Raw genomic sequence first — 23,168 nt, 5'->3', positions numbered from 1 at the left:
CATGAATGATTGGAGATAATGATGTTTTTTGTAAGTCACACAATGAATCTCAAAATATGTGGATCGTGTCTGTGTTCAGATTTGACTCAGTGCCATCTGTTGGGTGGGAAATTCATCTATGGTTACCGCTGATAGCATAGCTGTATTCTGTTTATAGTGTGTATAGCAATTTTCATAACATGCTTGTTATGAAGAATCACGTCCATAATTCATTACATTGGTTTGGCAGTTGAGAGCTCGGGAGCAGAACTTTGAGGGGGAGAGTGTTTGTGTTTTGGGATGGTTTAAAGACAGCGAATGAGAGACATTAAAGGAGTCAGAGTGTGTTTTAGGATTTTATTCCAGCTCTGTTTGGTGCTGTGGCGGCCCTGTTCATCAAATGTGTATGAGAAGAAAGCAGCATGAAGTGAGAGGGGAACTGAGAGAGATGCTGCATATCACGGCAAAGAGAGACTGAAATGTGGAAGACAGAGAAGTACACCCCATTCACTGCACATTAGGATGACTTTACACTGAAACGAGCAGTTCTGGAAATTTTTGCTAGACTGTAAATAAATCTGCTGCATTAATAGTATGTAACACGTATTTCAAGCCTGAGTGTGTGTTCAGTATTCCTCTTGGTAAGTGTTCTTAAGCCATTTAATCTTGTTGGATCACGCTCGTCTCCAGGTCAGTTTGATTTGTTTCAGCATATTTTCTTTCAAATTATGGAAGATTTGAACAATTTACTTGACTAAGAATAAGATTTTTAGTCAGAACAGTGACTTTTTTTCTTCCTCATCGTTGCCCGGTCTTTAGCATCATAATTCATTGTTATTTGCAGTGCACTGTTGTGTAATTATAGAGCACTGTGTCTTGGTATATTTGATGTATGGTTAGGGCCGTGTGCTCTGTATATTTGCGTTGTAAATAATACACACTCACTGAATCCAAACAAATTGGTGCTGCCGCCTGAGAGCTGAGCGAGTGTGGTGGTCAGAGCTGAGAGCTACTGAGAAACAGATGCTGCTGGTTCTTACTGACTTCTGAGTGCTGCTGCAGGCAAAGACTGTTCCACAAAAAGGAGTACTTGGTCACAGTTTACAGGTTGTGCAACGAACATTCATCTAAGAATTGTTGGCAGCGCTAATGCAGGCAAAAATGTAAGAAGGAGCACTTCTGTGGTGTTTTCCACCTTTAAAAGCAGCAGGAAAGGTTTAGCTACACTGTTAGGCTACAGAATGTGTTTTCACCTCCTCCCCCTAAAGCCTGGAGCAATAATTGTCCCTATTTGATATGTGAATTGGCAGAAATAATGCAATTTCTTCTGCTTGGTTATCATGTTTTACTGTGACTTCACTTCCACCAGCGACGGCTTTGTTTCTGCTTGTTTTCACTGGAAAGGTCACAGTGCTGCAAGGTCTATACACATATGTGGATAGCAATACTGCAGATGCCTCACCAGAGTATACGTAATTTCAAATGGTAAAGATGTATAAAACTTTTAGTAAAAGAGCTCTGCGGCTCAAACAGGTTGTCAATAGTTGCTTAGCAACAGGAGCCAATATCAGGCTGAAAGCAGAAGTGCCTGGTTGGATTCATGAGTGCATAGCTGTAACGCAGTTAGCCAGGATAATTCACTTACTGACCTGCACGTCGATGTTTGCCTCTGTGTGTGTGTGTGTGTGTGTGTGTGTGTGTGTGTGTGTGTGACAGTGGAGACGTTACAGGCTCTGGTGAACGGCAGCCTGGGCGGGGCGATGGCCAGCGTCCAGGAGGGGGGAGGCGCGGGGTCGGTGTGTTTGCCCCGTCGGGCAGAGACCTTCGGAGGCTTCGACAGTCACCAGATGCACAGCAATAAGAGTAAGTCTGCTGTTTTATGGAGAGGCTGTGCGGGTCGGCCAAGTGGTCGGCCGCTGCATGCCGACCTGCTGGTGCCCGTAACTGCATCCACTCAGTGACTGAACTGCAAATGTGCGGTGACACGCTTGAAAGCCCAGCCCAGGTTTGAATAGTAAAATATTTCACTTTTCATCCTAAAACCGATTTTTAGTGGTCACATAACAACAGGCACCGCACCCAACACTTCCCACAATGCCCCTGTTCAGGGCAGTTAGATAAAACATTGTAGACAGGGACTTGGACAGCAGAGCTGAGGTTTCCTGAGGGAGACGTGGCCGGGGGCGATACCTCTGAACTGCTGGCTTGCAAGAGTGGGACTCTACTGAGTGTGGCAGATAGTGAGCCACAAGAGGTCCGGACGTCGACATCAATAGCTCTACCTGGAGAACTGATGTGGAAAAAACGGCCCTGCGGAGTGTTTTTGTCAGTGTGGTGGTTTTAAAACTATATTTTATCCTTTATTTTGTTCAAAAAGCAGACGCAGATATTCACATTATGTCAAAGCGTCAAGGTATTTTATAAACTATTATTTGAGATGTTTGGAGTGGACTGAACCACATACTGTAAATCTTTTAGACTGGGTTAAAAGTGAAGTCATTTATGTGAGCGGAGGACAACGTAAGAAGGCATCATGAATAAACGAATACAAAAGCAGGATACACATGATAATCTCCACAGGAGACTTTAATGCTCATCTTAAAATCAGTAAGTACTTTCAGCATGCAGGTTTCTATTCCAACAGCTGCTGCAGCACCGGTTCAGCCAATCAGACTCTTGGTGAGTTCGACACCAGCTGATGGACGCAGCGTCGTAGTTTAATGAGATGGACACAATTTTTATAGATGAAACAATGAATCAATAAATCAAGGAAATAATCTGCAGAATAATGGGTGGATATAACCGTTTAATCATAAAAGTCATAAAAATCAAGATCACTTTAACCTGCGGTGTGAGTTTTACTTATTTAGCTCGGTACAAATGCCAAAAAACAAAAACACATTTTCTCACTAATTTTCCTCAAAATCTGGTTTTGTTTTTTTGTTCTTGTGGTTGTTTATTGGTGATGACCATGGTCCAGTTCTACTGGAGGCTTCAGTTCCTGCAGTGCTTTATGGGTCATTATGTGACTGATCTAAACTCTAAATAAGTCATTTATTTCCTGCCTCTCATATTCCTTCAGCCACTGACATGGAGCCTGTTTTATCACTTGTAATACCAATATAATAACCATGTAATAACAGTATAAGTGTTCATTCTGCACACTGTTTTGGACACCTTGGACACGTGTTGACAGACTGGAGAAGTACTCCTCCAAACCGTCATCCCCGTGCACTAAACTGTAAACGCTTCTTTTAAAGGCACATTTCCAACATATTAAGAGATGATAAATGCTCCGTCGTTGTGCTCCTGTTCTCATCTCCTCCTGAATGTCCAGTCTGTGCCTCATCCTTTCTCTTGTGGTGTTTCAGGTGGAGACCGAGATGAGAGCGAGGATGCAGCTGGTGACCTGCGCCGGACGGAGTCCGACGGTGTTTTAAAGAAGGTCAGCAGCCAAATGTTCTTGACTCTGAAGCCGCTACACCCCCACACCTCAACGATCAACCTGAGGCCATGTGTGGGGGTGCGTTTGTCCTCCAACATCGACAATACCATTAAGATGAATTTAGCCGCTTCTCTCCCTCCAGTGAATTAGCCTCTTGACTCTTCCTGCCAGGTCCCGTTGCTAATGGCGACCATCAGTTGTATAAGAATTCGATAGTGGCTGAAATGAATGGGCCGGCTGTAAGTGCGGCTGCTGTAGCTTTGCACTGGATTGTAGCCTTTGCAGTCATTTATCCTGCACGTATGCATCATTGTTTCTTTAACATTTTAGCGAAGCCAAGTTGCTGTTCAACAGAAGCATTATTTTAGTCCCTGAACCGACTTGACACCCGGCCGTTCCTTGTTAGTTGTACTATTTCAACAAAAGAGCAGTACTTGATTTTTATTAACATTTTATCCTGGGCATGAAGCCAGCGTTCAGAGGGGGTTCAGCTGTGTTTACAGAAGTCAGAATGATCATTAAAGATACAATGCAGAGTTAATTCAAGCATTCCGTTTTCTGTTCGCATTAGTTTATGTTTTTCTTTTTAAGTGGAACACAAATTTCCAGAGATGTTTAACTCGTCGTTGGTTAAAACACAGCTGCAGGCCTGCTGTGGTCCTGTATCAGCTGTACATACAGATACAATTACATTCCTGCAGCACACCCACGTATGCAGCTATAATCACATTAATGCAGCCATACACACTGTACACTATGCATGCCCAGGTACACACACTGCACACACACACAACGACACCATGAGACATGCTAGAAGATGTGTGTGTGTGTGTGTGTGTGTGTGAGTGCATTACTGTGTTCTGGCTGCACAGTCCTCAGTGTGTGTTCTCGTTTGTGTGCAGGGAGGAAACGCCAACCTGCTGCTGCTGCTGAAGAGGAACAGTGAGGTAACGCTGACTTCCTGTCCCTAACTCTATCAGAACTGCTGCTTACATGGAAACTGTCAAACCTCTCTGTTACCATGACAGTGTCAGTAAGTTAGCTGATCCTGTAGCGGTGGTGTTGTGGGGTTAAGTGTTGTTTAAAACGCTCATGTTGACCTCAAACTCATGTGGCAAGCAAAGAAAAGCGTAAAAGGAAGAAGTAATTTCAAAAAGCATGTTCATAAGAGCAAACTTTAAGAAGAATTTTGAATGAAAAATGAGATGAAATGAATTATGCATGAGAATAGAGCAAGCAGCACAGACAGCAAGAGAAGAAGATAGAAAAATCAAGTTTAAAACCCACATTAATGCCACAGAATTGTCTTAAAGGCCATCTATAACCCCCAGTGAACAGTTAAAACTGTTACCAGCCATGCTAGCAGCTCTGTGAGGCTGCACCAGGCACAGCAGCGCTAACTGAAGCTCACAGTGACACTAACATTTTGGTGTTGAGCAGGTGTAATGTTTCTATACTAACCAGCTTAGTTTAGAGTGTTAGCGTGGATTAAAAGACTGTAAAACGGTCCAATCTGGTTGGTTACCCCCCACCACCCCATTATGGACACCATGCTGTATTTATGTGTGATGCAACACTTTCTGCAGATGTTCTGTGTCGTTAATGCCGTTCTGCACTTCCCAGTGAACATTAATTGGAGCATTTTGTGTCCTCGTAAACATCGGCGGCAGCTGAAAGCTCAGCGTCTGCGTCTCTTTGTCAGTGTTTAAATGGAGAAAAGGTCACGTCAGTGTAAACTCGAGTCCACTGGTAAATTCAATCTACGTGCAATCCATAGCTAGTGCTTATTAAAAGGAAAAGTCAACATTTAAAATGAAGCGTGGCTACTCACGCTGCATTTTAATAAGGAAAGTGCAGCAATAAGCAAGACAACATCAATCAGATTTCTTGATGCAACAGGAAAGGACAGAAGAGGACATTTTTAAGTTTATAAAACACTCAGTAATGTGTCTTTTTTAACAGCAGGTTCTCCACAGTGTCTCCAATCTGCATCTCCTCCTCAGCACTCTGCAGGTAAGATGGTGCTCTTGTTAAGGGGGAAAATTAGATTTGAGAAACGTTCAGGTACAACGTTAACGTAGACATGCAAAGACAGTACCCGCAGTGATGCTCCTGACCTAATCTTGTCTGTCCCAGGTGGTGGTGGTTCAGCAGGACAGTTACATCGAGGACCAGCGGCAGGCCCTGAGCGAGCGCTCCTCCTCCTGCACGTCTTTGTCGCGTCCATCCTCGCGGCCCAGCTCGCTGATTGAACAGGAGAAGCAGCGCAGCCTGGAGAAGCAGCGGCAGGAGCTGGCGTCCCTGCAGAGACAGCAGGCCGCTCATGCCGAGGAGAGGAGGAGGAGGGAGAAGGAGTGGGAGCTGAAGGAGCAGCAGCTGAATGACAGAGAGGCGCTGGTGCACATCCAGGTATTTGGATGGTTTTATACTGTAGAAATATACTATATACAGTATTTCACCATTAACTACAATGCAGTACTGCATTGTGCTAAACATTTAGGATTTGCTGCAGTGAGTTTAGTTTCACTGAGATTAAAGCTGCAGGGTCCAACTAAAACTGAAGAGGATGCAAAACATTGCAGTCCTGGTAAAAAGGTTTAGCTTAATGGCTAAATATTAGCTTATAGCTTGCATAGTAACACGGGTGCCAGAACATCCTGATGAATTAATAATAGCTAAACAACAAGAGGTCTCCGCGGCTGCACCCTCACAGTTTAAACATTGTTTCCTTACTAGCCACGGTCATATATTATAAGCATGTTGTCGTGTTTTACAACTGCTTTGGCTCAGTTTCCTCAGGTTTCAAATTGAGTTTCAGTTTGCTAACCTGCTACACTGCCACACCTTTAAATGTGAAATGCTGCAGCACTAGAAGCAGTAAGAAGAAAATTAGAAAGAAAAGCAATTTATTTTCTTTCATCTATGAAAATGTTGACAGGAATAAAAGTGTGTTATTACAGGTTTTCACACCTTCAGTCTCTAGTGACACACAACAATGATGTAACTTCCAGTAAATGTTCTGTATCTCTGTACTGTAACATTACAATAAATCCCATCAATGCACCTCCCAACCACTGCAGGAGGAGGAGGTCCTGCAGCTGCAAAAGGATCTGGAGGGGGAGAAGTGGGAGCTGCAGAGTAGGAAGGAGGAGTACCAGAGAGACCTGGAGAGGCTGAGAGACGCCCAGAGGAAGCTGGAGAGGGACAGGGAGGCTGTGCAGCGGCAGCTCGAAAAGATGGAGGAGCTCCGTCTGGTTGAGGTGAGCAGGGACACTTTAACATAACTAAATTAAATTAATGAAACTTGATCAGTTGCTCCTCGGTGGGCTGGGGAGCATTCAGCGCTGTGCTCAGTGACACTTCAGCAGGGTTGGTGTTTATGGGTCCTCTTGAAAGTGAATTCAAAAACACTGTTGGCAACGTGTTGTCTAGCAAACAGTTGTATTTCCAGGCCTTCATGCCAAAATCTGTGTATGTACATAAACACTCTGCACCTTTAAACTCTTTTCTGGAAACATTTGTGCTCATCTTTTATTCACCACAAGCTTGCAAAACCATTAAAATATGCACATATTCACTTACAGATGTAGATAACAGCTGTACATCTTTACTTACTTTCATCCTTTGCTTCCAGAGGACTCCCTCTACAACGTCGGATGAATCCCAGTTCCCCGGCAGCTCCCAGTCTCTGGAGCTGGACCCGCTGGAGCTCTCCTCCTCCTCCTCCTCCTCCCTGCCGAGGATGCAGCCCCAGCGGTCTAAGCCCAAAGGAAAAAGCCTCAATCCCTTTACCTCATCCTCCGCTAACCCCAACGTCAAGGGCAGCGAAGCCAACAACCAGATCTCAAAGAGCCTGCTGCAGCTGGCCAAGAACAGGGGCAAAGACGGGAAGGAGAAGAAAAAGAAGAAAGGAAAAGGAGGGAGTGCACAGACAGCAGGTAGAGGATGGGGAGCAGGAGGGAGTGGATGGGTGTACGTGGAGTGTCATTTTTCAGTGTCAGCAGGTTGGAGTTGAGTGTTTTTGTCAAGGACACTTCAGATTAGACACGTGACATTTGGTTATCAGAGAGGGAGAAGTGATGCGAGGACATCAGTGGACAGACAAGTGGGTGAGATAGATGTTGTTTGCAGAAGGCAGACAACATGCAAAGGTCTCCCATTGTGTTTTACGTTGTAGTGCATGCTGGGTAGACTAAATCAATGTAGATGTAGGATCAGAGATACATATTTAGGGGGAATCAGTGTCTACTGGGGGGGTACCCAGTGGAAATGATCCAAATAACCAGCCTAAAAATGGGAGGCCCAAGGTGGTATGAAGATATTGTCTGTAAAAGCTGTGAACATGTAGTTTTCTCCCATTTTCTTTTCAGGAGTAGCAGATAATACTGAATCTATTCAATCATGTTAGAAACTAGCATACGCACCGACTAATAAATTCACATGATAATTCAAATCAATATTGCGAACACAGCGAGCCTCATTTACATAGATCTACAGTTCTGAGCACAGATCCCTGCAACTGTGGGCCAGAACAGATATTTATTTCGGCTCAGCTGCAAGTGACAAAACCCATAAAATCAGTGTGACATTTTCAATCAGGCATCTGCATTAAATCGGAGGCGCAGTGGTAGTTTGTGAAACGTACAGACATTTGTTACAGAATGAGACTGACCCTCATCACAGCCTGCTGAGCTCGTGGTCGTACTGTCTGGGGATGCTTTTTTTTTTTTAAAGAAACGGTCCTTTTAAGTTCCAGCTTGCATCATGCGGTGTCCTTATCTTCTTCGCCTCCTTCATCTTGTAGTGAACGCAGCCACAGTCCACTGTGCAGCCGCCACCGTCATGTCTTCATGTCCTCCGGTCTATTGCTGTGTCCCAAATCCATACTAAGAGTGTGTGCTACAATATACATATGTATGTATAGTATGTACTATTATCTTTATAGTGTACTCTTTTTGTATTTCCCAGCAAGCAGTCGACACTCCAAGCTGCGACTTTGTGTCTGATTGAGCGTCACTGAGTAAAGTTAACAGGCAGCAAAAAATGCCTCTGTTTTTTCAGCTTGCTGAGGACTGAGTGTGTGTGTGTGTGTGTGTGCTCACTTTGAAGACACCACAAACTCAAAAGCTCTTTAGTAATTAGTATGTATTTGGGACACAGCTTAGATTTTTTTTTTTTCTCTTGGCATTATTAAATTAGTCAGAAAAGGAAACTGTTCAGCTGTCGTGGACTTGAGGCGGAGCTCAGGCACACTAAAGTTTAGAGACGTTTGGCTCAGACTTCACCTGTGTGTAAGAAAACTATTGTCTAGTTATGGACTCTATTTGAAGCATGATATGAGCAGCGAGCAGCACAATAAGCTGCTCACCGAGGCAGCTTTTGTCAGATCCAGAGTGGCTCTCCGTGCCTGCAGGGTGCGCTGTGCTGAGGTTTGATCACGCTGAAGCAGGGCGATGCTGCTCACTAACTCTCCCTGCGGAATAAAAGTTACAACAAATCTACAAGCGAAATCCTCTTCTAGGAAGGATCCTGTCTTGTGTCGTGACACTGACTCATCTCTCCTCCTCCCCGCAGACCCCCAGCACCTCCCAGAGCCTCCTCTGGATGGAGAGATCTTCTTCTGCTGAGAGAAGTGGCTCTCCTCCTCCTCCTCCTCCACCTCCTCCTCCTCATCATCATCATCATCATCATCAACAACCCATCACAGCTATTCTGACATCCACAGGAATGTGTTACTGCCAAGTAGTAATACATCCACCTGCATGTGTGATACTGCAGTGAACTCCCAGACTCTGGCACCTTTAAAGCCTCCTTTTAGTGAAGTAAAGACTGGTAACGTGGAGCGATTTAACATTACACGCAAGAATTTTCTTGTATTTTTAAGTCAAATACCACTGCTTGTAGTTTCTGGACAGTGGGATATTGTAGGGATTCAAGTAGGCAGACATACTTGCAGTACATAAAAATAGGCAACGTGGAGTAGCAGTACATTTCTGTGCATTCTGTCTCCAAAACCCCTTTTTCCTTTTCCAAAGATTAATTTCTTCATTCTGAAGAATCCTAAATTTGCGATATAGAATAAAATTGAAAGCATTTCACAGTAGATTGCCTCACAAGCTCTGCCAAGTACGTCACAGGCTGCTCTGCCTTTCTGGTTCTGTGTTTGTCATGGCCCCCACTAGCCCCCTTCTCATCACCCCCTCTTGGCATCAAGTTTCACACCAACAGGCTGTTAGGTTAATTTACGGAAGCCTTTTTCGTTCGACTGAACCCACGTACAAGGACACAAGACATATCCAAACTCCACTTGGAAACAGATACGAACGTCAACGAGCTCCACGTGGCACCGGAAGCTCCTCACTGCTCCTCGTCTTCGCTGACAGTCAGCGGAAGACTGACAGCCACAGAGGAGAAGTGTCCTCGCAACACGTGTGCATCAGAAAAGTCCAACCAGTGTTTGGTCCAGTGTTTCATACTGTAAAGATCCACGGTGAAAGAAAAACAGTAGCCTGACATTCCTTCACTCGCTACTTGAAAGGCAGATGTCATCCTGTCCAATAATTTGGCCTCCAGTTTGTCAGCAAAATGAAAATGGCGCATAATAACTTCAGTAATCCTCCATAATGATTTTATGGCGTCAATCATGTTCCCTGTTTAGCTTTTAATTTATTTGAAGGATGGATATCTCCATTTTGGAGTGAAGCTCTTCAGATGTGTGTGTCTATTTTTCCAGACTCAACAGTAATGAAAGGATTGAGACATATCTCCCTGTGTCTAATGGCTCAATTCATATCCTTTAGTGTGTTTTAGAGCCTTGGATGGATATTAGCTTGATCCCCGCTTTATCTGCCTGTCAGTGGGCTTTTATGCAGCCCTCATCTTTCATCTGAGCACTGACTTGCAGGGCTTTCCTTCGTTTTTTTTTAATTGCATGTAAGTCTGAAGGCGGCATACTAATGACTCCTGTCCGTTAAAGAGTTCAACTTTCTCTTTCAACCTCCCCCTTTCAGCTCTGATAACAGGCACACACGACTGATGGTTTCAGGAAATGGAGGCTGTTAATTTAGGGACAAAGCAGCTAGTTAGAGAATATGAGAAAGGACATTAATTAAACACACCGAATGATGTTATGTGTCCCTGTTTGGATGTTTAATGACTAAACGCCTGAGTCTCCCTTCATTTCAAATTAATCAACACCTATCAGTGTTGTTAAGCACTTTGGTCCTAATACGTTGATGCATTTTTTTTTTTTTTTTTTGTTATCGGTGTGAGATATCAATCAAGGAGATCTTTGTGTTCTGTGGAACTTTTTAATGGAGGGCACTGACGCTCGTGATAAGCAACAACGATCCAAAGCGAGATAATGAGCGAAAGTACATAAAAGACGCTGCGGTTCCATTTTGTTAGTGCTTAGAATTAAAACAAGGAGCAAGTAGCTTTTATGTAATGTTTCCAAGGTGACCTGTCTTAATTTTTAAGCCTGTGTTTTAGCCCCCCCCCCCCCCGAGCTGTGATCGTGGGCCACACAACTACTGTACCTGCAGGACAGGTAGGAAGTAAAAGCTGAAGGAGTTAACAAAGGACCCTTTCCCAGTGAATCACAGAGCAGCGCCACTGAACTGCTTTCTTGCTGCCTCTTTTTGTCTCGTCTTTAAGTGCTTGTTTGTGAACTTGCCGTCTGTGTTGAGGATTTGACTTCATGTCCAGGCTGGTTTATTATAGTGTGTCTTCTAAGAGGCTTACAGGCCGGCCAATTAGTTGCTTCATGTCTTTTGTTTATGGCTTTGGTGTAATCCTGTCAGAGAAACAGAGAGGAATGGGCTTTTTTTTTTCTCCTCTGTCGCTTTTTGTGTGTTTTGACCACTAGGGAGCACTGCACCTATGGCTAAATTAGTTCCTTCTGTCACACAACAACAACAACCACCACCACAAAGTATGAAACTATTTTTATTAATTTCTTTTGTTTTGAATATTTTCCTCCTGCTGTGAGAAACTGACATATTTTTCTCAGCAGGTCATTGCCGTGCAGAGATAATGTGATGAGCGTGGGCTCTCACACTCTGTGACATTTTCCCCACGGCATTTGTAATTGACTGCAGAAACAAATAAGTTGTCAGAGATTGTAATTGGTTATTCGGTGAAACCAGTCAGCAGCAGCTTTAATATGAAAAAAGAAGGTCTAACGGCTGGAGGGAGCGACCGGGCAGAACCACAAACCTCTCTCTGTAAGGGACAATCAGCAGACACAAGTCAGGAAAATGAACTCCCTCCCCGGTGATGATAGGCCTGTCCATGAGACGAGCGCGTCCATCAGGTGAACCCTGCGTAGCCTTAAATCTTAATGATAAAATGCACTAGAGTAGAACCCAGCATCTTCTCAGGAGAGAGAGGAGAGCTTTTATACCTCTGCTTTGAAACGAAGGAAATGTTTGTACACGTGGTACAGAATTGTTTCATTCCCAACAATGTAAAAAAGGGCAAAGACAAATGTGTAAATATGATTTATGTATAAAACAAATCAAATGTAAAAAATTGTTTCGTTGGTGGCAACATTTTGTATGAATGTTTTATTTATGTTTTATTGTCACCCCCGTGGTGATGTAAAGTCATATTTCTCTCATAATAAAAACAAAAATCATAATGGACACTACAAGTGTTGGCCGTTTAATTGCTGTTATCATTTGTCTCAACATTAACAACTAGGGCAGCTCAGTACTCAACAAATCCTTTTTTCTTTTTACATGATTACATGAGGTACATGATCCTTGGTCTGCTGATTTACTTGCCCTTGTATATATTCAATCATATATATATATATATTTAATCAGTACTGTAAAAATCCTCACCAGGTAAATACAGGGTGAATGCTGGCTGGGGCACCACAGCAGAGTTTCTTACTGTAATTTAAATATAATTTTTAAAGAGCAAATCTCAGTCAGAAAGTCAGGTTACATGATGAATTCCATATTTCTACTGTTCCTACCTCTGACCCAGAGTTGACTTGAGATGTGGCAGAACACTTAGTGGCCAGTAGAAATGTTCAGTGGCAGGTATAATGTTGTGACTTCTGGACCAGCCTTATTATAGCAGAGAAGATCTGGTTACTAAAACCCATCTCACACGTTGCACATGTCCTCTGCAGCACTGGACAAGGGTTGTTGGAAACAATGACTGTTTTAAACATGTTGATTAGTGCCTGGGACCCCTGTACCGTCCCCTCCCTGTGCATTATTTGCAGTATTTCTATAGTGAAGTACTTCATGCTTCATGCTTGCTGTGTGGTCATTTAAGCCAACACAGACTACAGTATGAAAAATATTCACCCTCATCACGTTTCAAAAGGATTCATCGAGAATGGAAATAACTAGTTTCAGCCCTGCAGTTCATGTTTTATGTCTCATAATGAGCTTTGATACTGTCCTGCTAAAATTAGAATAAATACATTGGCCCCTGAGGGTCTTGGGCTCTCAGGCACTTTGTCCATTTGGTAATGTGCCTTCTTAGTTTGGCTTCCTCCTCTTCTCTCTGTTCTGACAGTGAAACATTTATTTTTTATCACAATCAAAACAATTATTCTCATTAATCCTCTTTTTTGTTTCAGAGGCAATTAAACAGCTGACATGAAATTCTGCTAATGGTTTGATTTCCTGTTTGCATTAGTTGTGGTGCTGCTGTTTGAGCACCACCGCCAGAGGAAAAAGCTGACAAGGATCTTGATGGATTGACAGCAGCGCAGGCACACAGCAGCGTTCCTGCCTCCTGATAAATAAAGAACCAGCTGCTTTAATCTCTCCGTGCGCTGCAGACAGCACTTCTGCCTGCTCTACACTGCAGTGTTTTGCCTCTGGAAACCTCCTCTGTGAGGGATTCTCAACATTTTTTTCCTTAACTGTACGATCTTGTACGTCACGCCAGGTTCATCACTATCCCGTCTCCCCCCATTTCACTCCAGCTCTCACTTATCAGGTGAATTTCTTTACAGCCCCTTTCTAACTGTTTCTCCATCCTGCTCATTCAACATATCAACCCCAGAGACAAAACTTCAGCTGATAAGACCAAACACAAAGTCAGCACCTTGATGTGTTAAATTTTGTTTACTGGAGCAAAGCACTGCAGAGTTATCCTCTCTGAGTTTAGATTATTCCCACCAAATCAAAGTTGTGTAGCAGCAAGTTTTGCTGGTGAGATGCGATGGCAGAGGGCTCGATAGCCTCATCCTCGCTTCTGGTTGTCATGGTGATGGGGATAGCGAGGCACATGGGACCGCGGTAACAAAATGAGAAATGAAAGGCTGAGAGAAAGAGAGGGAGAAGGGAAATAAAATCATGACTATATAATTATTCTAAATTAAAAATTCCATCACATCCTCGAAGGAAAAAAATGGTTGCAAATAAGTCTGTAAAGCTTGACTGAATAATAACAACCAGTTAAGAATTCATTCTTCCACAGATTGATTAATTATCTGCCATAGATAAGATTCGTTTGACATTGTTGAACTAATTATTGTCATATCATGATTGACTAAATCTCCCTAATTGATCATTTTAAAGCAGCTTTGAACTGAGCTGAGATGGGAACAGACAGTGAGTGACACGATCCTAAAGCAGTGAACTTAATCCCAGCATTAGCACTGATTTATCGCAGCAAATGCTGCAGTTTTCCTCAGAGGTGGCCTCTCTGCAGACCAGTCCGCTCTCAGGGCCAGAGCTCACTCAAAGGTCAGGGACACTCAGAAGAAATGAAGGCTATTAGGGCCATCACCAGTTCATATCACTCTCCTGAACATAAAAGCAGCACTGGAGATGTCAGATCCATTACTTGAGTGAAGGCACAAATAGCACAATTATATTTCCAGCATTTAAAGAGTTTAAGACCACTTTTTGACCACTTGGGGGCAATAGAAACTATCTGTTGCCATTTGGCTCAGATCACCTGATTTAAATTAATAATCCATTCTCCTTTTAGCTTTGTTTAAGGCCCAACCAACCCCTAAGGGTGATATCTGGCCCTTTAGCTGCTAAATGGTCAAGCTAGTAGATAACTTTGTGTGTACAGGGCTAGCAGCTAACTTAGCTAACTTTGTGTATACAGACCTAGCAGCTAACTTTGCTAGTTTTGTTTATACAGGGCAGGCAGCTAACTTTGTGTGTACTAAGCTAGCAGCTAACTGTGTGTACAGACCTAGCAGCTAACTTTGCTAACTTTGTTTATACAGGGCTAGCAGCTAACTTTGTGTGTACTAAGCTAGCAGCTAACTTTGTGTGTACAGACCTAGCAGCTAACTTTGTGTGTACAGGGCTAGCAGCTAACTTTGCTAACTTTGTTTATACAGACCTAGCAGCTAACTAGCTTTGTGTATACAGAGCTAGCAGCTAACTGTGTGTACAGAGCAGGTATTTATTAATGTTTTATTTATTATATTGTATGTTTTATTTGTATTCTGTACAGCGACCTTGTGAGCTCTGAAAGGCGCCCTAAAAATAAAATGTATTATTATTATTATTATTATTATTATTATTATAATTTTCACCACGTGACCTAGTGCGTAATGACGCACTCTTTACGGCGTACGATGGTTAGCAGGCGCTACTCACCAGCTAAAGCTCACCTGAGCTGCAGGTGATCACTTACTCTCCTTACTCTCCTGGCCTGCACGGAAAAAAACGCCAAGTGGAAGGAAACCATTAGTTCAGATCTGACTGCGCTGATGAGTTTGGTTTTATTTTGCCAGACATGTTTATCTAAAGCTGTCACTTCTCTCTCCGGTGAGTGAACATCCATTTATTTTTGTCCATGTGTAAGTCTTATTGTTGTAAGATAACAGATACAAATATTTTAATTTGTGTAGCACTTTTCATCCTGCAAATGCAGCAAAGCCTAATTAAAAAGAGCAAACAGATGAAATGAGAGAACAGAAACAGTGGGAAGGTAGTAGACTACTGCTAAAACAGTGGCAAACTAGAATGAATGAATGAAGAAATTAAGTTTACAAATGAAAGCAGATAATATTGTTTGGGCAGCAGGAGGAGGAGATGTGTGTGTGTGTGTGTGTGTGTGTGTGTGTGTGTGTGTGTGTGTGTGTGTGTGCCGCTGGCTGCTGTGTTGTCATACTCTTACCACCATGTCTGCAGAATCCACAGTGTTAAACTGTTGGTTTGGACTTATTTTGTTTTTAGTATTTATTCTTGTGTAAAGAATAATATTAATAATAATTAATAATCCCAGGCCTAAATTATACTGTCACCACCACTACCATTGCTGCTTAAACCCCAGTTTTGGCCCTTGACTTGTTATTTCTGACATAATTTGACCCCTGGGGAGAACTAATTGGAGAACCCAAGGTTCCCTCTGTTCTGTATCCAGTGTATTGACCTACTCCTGCAATCTCTCTAATGTCCAGCAGGGGGCGACTCCATGGGCTCAAACAGAAGTCTGATTGGATGGAAGTCTATGAGAGTTTATGTGAGTTTACAGTCTTCTTCAACACAGCAGGGTGTTCATTTAGTAAATTATGGTCCCATTTGGAGGAAAATAGAGCAGGAAGCAGGACATGCGTTATGGTGGGGCCGCCTTGTGACCAACCAATCAGAGGCGGGTCACGTCTAAACCTTCACTGAAAGCTCTGCAGAATGTGGGTGGGAATAAAAAAAGCATTACTTCAGACTCCAAGAAACCAAGACGCTGATGACCAAAATGGCAAACTTGAGTCTTCAAAAGATCTTATGCAAACCAATGAGTGATGTCACAGTGGCCACGTGCACCTCTTCTATGCCGTCAGTGGTTGTTTGTCATCTGGTGCTGGATAAGAAGGGTACACTGGGACGCCTGCTGCGTCTGGAAATCAGGTTGCACTTTAAAGTATGACATGTATTTCCCTCTGAAATGTAGTAGAGATTAAATACCACAAATAGATGTACAAAATGTCCCTTCGGTACAGCACTTCAGTGTAATTCCTTACCATCAGTGAGCTGGACTGAGGACAGGTCTGTGTTGTTCCCTCTGGGCCTTGGGCTCCAGTAAGCAGTTTTCCTTTTTCGAAGCATCCCGTGGCAAGGTATTGTTGTCTTGTTGAAAACTTTGGTGACCAGGGTCCTTTTTTATTCAACTGAGCACTAATAAGAACCTGACCGTTATTTTCATGGTCTGACATTGTGTGACTACACTGTTCTGCCCCGGCTCCTGTTTGGGACCACATGCACCACAATGGTAGTTGTTCCTTGCTTTAAAAAAAAAAGACTATTGTTCTGTATTGGTGTAGCAAGTGAAAGAAGTGGTAGAGGAATGGTGTAAAGAGTATGTTTTACTGTTACTGGCATAGGACAGTGCAAATAAATATCTATTTTTTTCCACATGAAAGTGAAGAAACTTTCTGAGTTATTCTATTTGACTATATCCTCATTAAAAAGCAGCTTTGAATACAAATACACTCCTTGTTTTCTGTCATGTGTGGACATCAGGTGCATGTGGCTCCAGCCTCTTCATGACCCTGAATAGGAAAAGTACAGAACATGAATAATGAATAATTGTAGCTGAGTAGGCTCCTCCACCTCACGCACTGCTGCCTTTTTTTAGGAGTCATGAGACGAAAAGTTCAAGAACAAAGAGCAGTAGTTGAGGATCAGCAGCCGGGGCCGTATAAAGTAACAGCCGCAGCGAACTGGAGTACATTCTCCCAGTGGATATTTACAGAATGCTGAGTAGATATTATTCCAGTCCTCCCGGAGGTTTGAGGGAAATCACGGCTGTGAGCAGTATCTGTACCACAGAGGGGAGAGCGCTTATGGCTGCAGAGGGGATGGGGGGGCGGGGAGAGACGGTGCCAGGTCCTCCATCTTGCTCAGAGATGTGAGGATGATTTAGGAGGCCTGTCTGTGCCAGGGTGTCGAGAGAGGGAGCGGGGCCGAGCAATCCTATTACTCCTCAATGACCCTGCCTTAATGCACACACAAATACACACACACACACACTTTCTCAGGGCCTGGAAGGCAGTGTTCAGGAAGCCACTATCACAGTTACAGACCACACTGTAGTGGAAAACCAGCTGGTGAAGTCCTCTAACAAAGCAGAAGACATGGACGCTTCAATACTGTACAAGTATATGAATGACTTGTTGAAGGAACTCACTTGCACGGCTTTGTGACATTAATAAAAGTGATCACTATCGTGTTTTAATGAATTAAACTGATATTTTTAGTGGCATGACTTCATGCCCCCATTGTGTCACCCCCCCTCCCCGTTACAAATGAACGAATCACCTACCATCCTCACACACTTTCACTTCCTCCGTTTCTTTCCCATCAGCCTCAGCCGTCCTTTTTTCTGAAGAGCTAATGCTAACAGATGTCAGAGGGCTAACACACTAAACTAAGATTGTATGTGTGTTAGCATTGTTATTGTTATTGTGTGTGTGTGTGTGTGTGTGCTGAACTAGTTCGGCTGTGGACTCTCGAGGCCCATTTTGACAGAATTGATATTACAAGGGGAGGTGGGTAATAAAATACTTCCCCTACTCCCACATAATAACAGTGGGCAGTTTAGCCTCTGGTCCTGCAACATTCAACAATAGAAACACGTGACCTTCACCACTGGGCTTATCATTTTTAATATTTGTGTTATTTACCCGTATTTGCAGTAATTTAATCCTGAACACAGGGAGTTGCACTCTGCTTACATCACTTGAAACCTGCCCGTTTGAAGAACCTGCAGGGCCTTGCTCTTGTAATGACTTGACTGACGTTAATGAGTTGGGCAGCGCAACTATTTCAGCCACAAGACGAACTGCTTAACATAGAACATGGAAAGCACTGTGACAAAGTGCCACAGAAATGCGTTATGAAGGGACATTTAAATACAATAAAGAGCTGAGACAATGGGAGATGATAACACGGTAAAATAGAAAAAGAATACAATATATGTGTGTATAAAATTACAAGAATAAAAGTTACAGTGCAGGAAATGAATAAATTATGTGATTTAATGAAAGGCAGGAGCAAACAGAAGTGCTCTGCCTCGATTTAAAGGAGCTGAGAGCTGCAGCAGACCTGCAGTTTTGTGGTGCATAAAAACTGAACGCCTCCTGTCCATGTTTACTTTGGACTCTGGGGGCAGAGAGCAGACCTGTCCCAGACCATCTGAGAGGTCTGGATGGTTCAGAGCAAAGCAGCAGACGTAGAATATATTTTGGCCCCAAACCCTGCAGTGCTTTATAAACCAACAGTGCTATTTTGAATGCTCTCAACTCTCTCTTACAGACTGGAAGGCCGTGTTGAGATCTGAGAACTGGAGGGAAGTGATCTCAGCGAGGAGTCGAGCAGAATTAACTGCAGCTTTCTGATGAACTTTGTAGGGAGACCTTTTAAAGACAACCGTCAGTTTAGCAAATTCCTTTTGTGCGTCCTCAGTTGTCACTTCAGAAACAGGAGAGGCCGCTCGATGTGTACAAACTCAGAGGTACCTTCTAATTTGAAGTGTGTCTAATTATGGGAAGGACAGCAAGTTTAGTCAAAACTGAAGGGCTGTAATTATTAATGCAGTGAGAGAGAAAAATCACAGACGTTTGCCTTCATAATCGCTGACCGTTTTTCATGAGATGAGAAAGATGGAGATCAAAAGAAGAAGTTGACAGTGTGGAAAGTGCAAACAGAAATTAGTAAGAGTTCACTTTACAAGGAAATCACATCATTAAGGCTCATCCACAAAGTGGATGGTGGGTAATATGTTCCGTTTTTTTTAATACAGAAAATTACAGACATGGCAGATACATCTGAAAAATACAGTCGCTGCTAATTTCCACATTTGTTATCAATCCCTTTACGAGTCCGTGCATCATTAGTCTTGTGTACTTTCTACTTTATAATAAATAGGCAAAAATCAGCTCCCCATGGTTCAGCAGTTGGAGGTCTAAAATGGTAAAGTGGAGCACTGTCACAGACTCGTGGGGGCCACCCTCCCATAAAGTAGGCTGAACTAAAGCGGAAACACAAAGTCTCACAGCGCCGCATATTAACAGAAAAATGTGCAGACACACAAATGTGCGTACACGTTGAGATTGTCTGGGGATGTCCTGTTGGCTCGTAGGCGTAGCCTGTTGCCGGGGTAACGGTCAGTCAGCCTGTCTCGTTTAAAGTCGGTCCTGATGAGCTCAGCGCTGCTTATTGAGCTGTGATCAACATGTTTACCTGTGTCCCCTCGACGCTCTGCAGGTTCCTGCACACATAAAGGTAAGAGGTGGAGGCAGGAAATAAAACACCCACGGCTCTTTTTTACCATCAGTGCAGACATGGAAAACACTGTATGGTGCAAATAACGGCCATAAAAATGTGAATTTGAATGCTGAACACCAAAGTGTCACTTTTCAATACTGACTGAAGATATAACACGTAGATATTTTACCTCTATATAAGAAAAAAGTGGTCTGAATTTGCAGCAATCAACACCAAATTGTACAATTTCAAATTCCAGGATATTTATTCTTTTAGGGTTCATAAATTCAGGCAGAAAATTCTGGTGTTCAGGTATTCTAATTCAATAAGATCGATTCAGATATAAAACATCTGAGTCAATTAAAAAAAAAAAAAGCTTATTCCCTGATTTGGCTGGGGGAGTTTCAGACAGGGAAAAGTGTGAAGCTGTGCTGTGGAGCCAGGTGGTTTCTTGCCTTGCTCAAGGACACACCAGCAGAAGTTGCCACAGGAGGAGCGAGATAAAGGAAGGTGGTTTGAACTCTAGTCTAGACGTAGTAGATCCTTCCACTGCCTAAAAGGCCTTCTGGACAAAAGAGCTGTAATAGAAGAGTTTAGAGATAAAGAGCTTTTTGGCCCCTATAAAGTTCACACACACACTTTGCGAAGACAAACTGCCTGATAAAACTTTTAAAAAAGCATCTGGTTGGTGGGCTGCATCCTTCAAACTAAGACTGACTAAAGTGCAGAAGCCTCCACCCCCAAGACATTTATGCTGATCTGATTGGCAAGATGGAGGAAATGTCAGCCAGCCGCTCAAAGGGCAGCGAGGAGTTCTCTTCCTTAGATCATCATTATATTCTCAGCCATCTCCAACTTTGTCTCCCCTTTAATAGTAGGAGTGGATAGTGTTATCTGTGTAGAGCGAAGGGTCTTGAACTACTGTTACTGTTACTACTGTATGAACTCATATTGTTTCTTCCCTTTTAGGAACAAGAACACACACCACTCTGCACAAAGTGTTGTTACAAGGCAAAATGATAAATATTGTCTTAAAGATAACTCTGGTATTTTTAAACATGTATAATAGCTGTTATGTTGTTCTCCTCAAAGTCACCAGACTCCATTGATAAAAACAGTCATTTAACCACACAGAACACGCAGTGCTGCTGGTGTTTGTTGTTGTGTTTTACGCAAATATTTTGTAGGATCTGAAATGACCCTTTAAAACACAATAACATATAGTGAACCGGCTGATCGAGGCAGCGGCAGACCAGCAGCTCCCATGTTCTGTGAGGTAAAATTACGATTTTTGAGAGTCTGGTGGCTTTGAAGTGAACAACGGAGCAGCTGTTCCTGGTTAAACAAGAAGGACTTAACAGGTCTGCCTCTGCAGGGATGCTTTCCGTAATGTTGCCAGACACGTTGAGAAATATTGTGCGCCTGTCAGTGGCAAACACGACTATTTTTAGTGGATGCACTTTAATGATTTGAGTCGCCCTAAAGGATTTCATTACATCCACCAGCCTGTTCGCAGCTGCTGATTGAAGTGATCTGCTGGAACAATTCTAAAACCTTTTGTACCCATCTGTCATTTCAAACCCAAAATATGCAGAAATAGGGCCCAGGTTTAAAAAGGTGGCAGTCTGTGCCTGTGATACATGCATCTCTTGCCACGCTGGTGCACCTTTTACACATTTATATTGGTTCAAATATGTCCAGCTTTTCGGTGCCAGAACCTTTCAGGTAGACTGAATTATTTTGCCGTCAACATCTTTGCACTGTATGATCACACCCTGCTGAAACTGTATTAATAGATGGATCTATGTAACTTGAGAAAGAGGCAAGTCTTCCTCTAATTTATTTAAGTTTGTATTAGTTAATTATTGAACCGTAGCTGCTGATCAATAAAATGCACATTGTCTCACTTTAAGCTTTACAAATAAGTGTTTGCAAAGGGAATGTTTGCTGTCTTCCTGTCCATAATGAGAATAGTTTTATAGTTTGCTGATTTCTTCAGTATCATAATCTCATTCAAATGTCTAGTAAACTAGTAACGTATTCAAGCTATTGATAAAGAGGGTCAGAGGCCATTTAGACAGTCCAAGGCAGAAACGCCACTCATAATCAGGGGTAACACAAGCACAAGTGATTCCAGATGCAACCATGTTTTGAATGCCACAGCTTTATTTACATAAAGACGCTGTAGCTGTGGTTCTATGACTGCCAAGACAAACTGGCTCCCCGCGCTAACAAATGTACCAATGTGTAGCCTTCCCAAGACTGTGTCCCTTCAGTAATTAGTGTGATATCTTTTTACATCCACCACCTAATACAACAGTGCAGCCAGGACTCACAGCTCCCAGTACCAGTGCAGGACTTAGAAGTTGGCTCATTTTGCCATTAAATGGTGCTAACAAGGTCCGCTGGGATCAAGCCGGCACAGCAATTGATGTCAGTTTAGAATAGTTAAGGAGGCCTGATAATCCTCGCAGGAATGTCCCAGTGGCCCAGTGCTCTTGTTTTTTTCCACGCTGGAGCTGATGGAAGCAAAGCTGGACTCCACAGACCCTTGAGCATTCTCTACGTCTCTTTAAAGAAAATGGCTTTTAATGGACTTGTGTCCTAAAATCATTACCACTTCATCTGCTAATAGATTCTCTTTGAAGCCTGCTTCCCACTTTACAAGGAGGCATTCCATTGGTGCACGTTATTGTCTTGGTAATCGGTATGCACGCCGAGTGTCCGACTTATCTGACTGCTGAACAAACCAGCAGTGATTAGTGTAGTTTTGACTCAAGTCACTGCGTAGTAGCATATCATAGAAAAACAGGTCAGATGTTAATCCTTAACGTCTCTTTTCCTTCTCACTGTATCCTCGAGCTTGTTTCATAGTAAGACATTTGCATGTGATTATGCTTACCTCAGCGTTTTGATCTTGGAGTGTTCCTTGAAGCCACAACCCTCTGGGCACATGCAGATATGAACTTGCATTTGTCAGAGACTTCCCGAGCTCACAGCACGGGAAATGGGTCAGTAGCTGAGTTTAATTGAGTCCACTGCATGGAAGGTGGTGCAGCCTGGCAGGAGGTGGTGGGCACATAGAATAAAACATTTTCTTTTTTTAAAAAACACCCTTTGACACATCTCGGTGTCTGTCACAGCTCAGTGCTCAAGTGATCCTGGTCTTGAGTTAACATACTGTACCATCTGTGGGCAGAATGAGCAGTGGTTCCCCCACAGCCTTCAGTGCCCCTTCAGCAACACATGGATGTTACTCAGAGCTATTAATGGTATAAAAGTGGGTGTTGTTTCAGTTCACCTTTTTTTTTTTCCCTCTACAATTTAGCCGTCAATGTTGGGTTCAGCTTGGATTCGTAAAACTACTGCTTAGAGAAGTTACACATTTCAATCATTCATCCATTACTTCAACTCGTGTAAATATATTTTGAAAATGTATTTTCGTCCTCCACAATCTTAGAGGTGGAGATCTGCAGTACCCACTGGGGTACAGGTGCTCCTGGCTGGGAGTCACTAATCCAGATATTAGAAAAGGAAGTTTG

General features: G+C 43.0%; 1 protein-coding gene across 5 annotated transcripts in view; it reads left to right on the top strand.

Moving 5' to 3' along the window:
* LOC139198562 (A-kinase anchor protein 13) overlaps positions 1-9,222 on the top strand; it is a 92,403-nt gene extending 83,181 nt beyond the window's left edge. For 4 of the 5 annotated variants that reach the window (XM_070845515.1, XM_070827449.1, XM_070831156.1 and 1 more), the window contains 8 exons: positions 1,696-1,842; positions 3,351-3,424; positions 4,327-4,371; positions 5,387-5,437; positions 5,561-5,833; positions 6,505-6,684; positions 7,059-7,362; positions 8,999-9,222. In XM_070845515.1, the coding sequence (XP_070701616.1) occupies positions 1,696-1,842; positions 3,351-3,424; positions 4,327-4,371; positions 5,387-5,437; positions 5,561-5,833; positions 6,505-6,684; positions 7,059-7,362; positions 8,999-9,051 (1,127 nt within the window). In that variant the 3' untranslated portion in view covers positions 9,052-9,222. The remainder of the gene's footprint in view (positions 1-1,695; positions 1,843-3,350; positions 3,425-4,326; positions 4,372-5,386; positions 5,438-5,560; positions 5,834-6,504; positions 6,685-7,058; positions 7,363-8,998) is intronic. The other variant, XM_070852816.1, reaches the window with a different exon arrangement.
* The last annotated feature ends 13,946 nt before the right edge of the window (positions 9,223-23,168 follow it).

The sequence above is a fragment of the Pempheris klunzingeri genome, chromosome 1 (genome assembly GCF_042242105.1).
Source record: "Pempheris klunzingeri isolate RE-2024b chromosome 1, fPemKlu1.hap1, whole genome shotgun sequence".
Taxonomy (NCBI): Eukaryota; Metazoa; Chordata; class Actinopteri; order Acropomatiformes; family Pempheridae; genus Pempheris; species Pempheris klunzingeri.
This window is presented reverse-complemented; position numbering and strand designations above follow the sequence as displayed.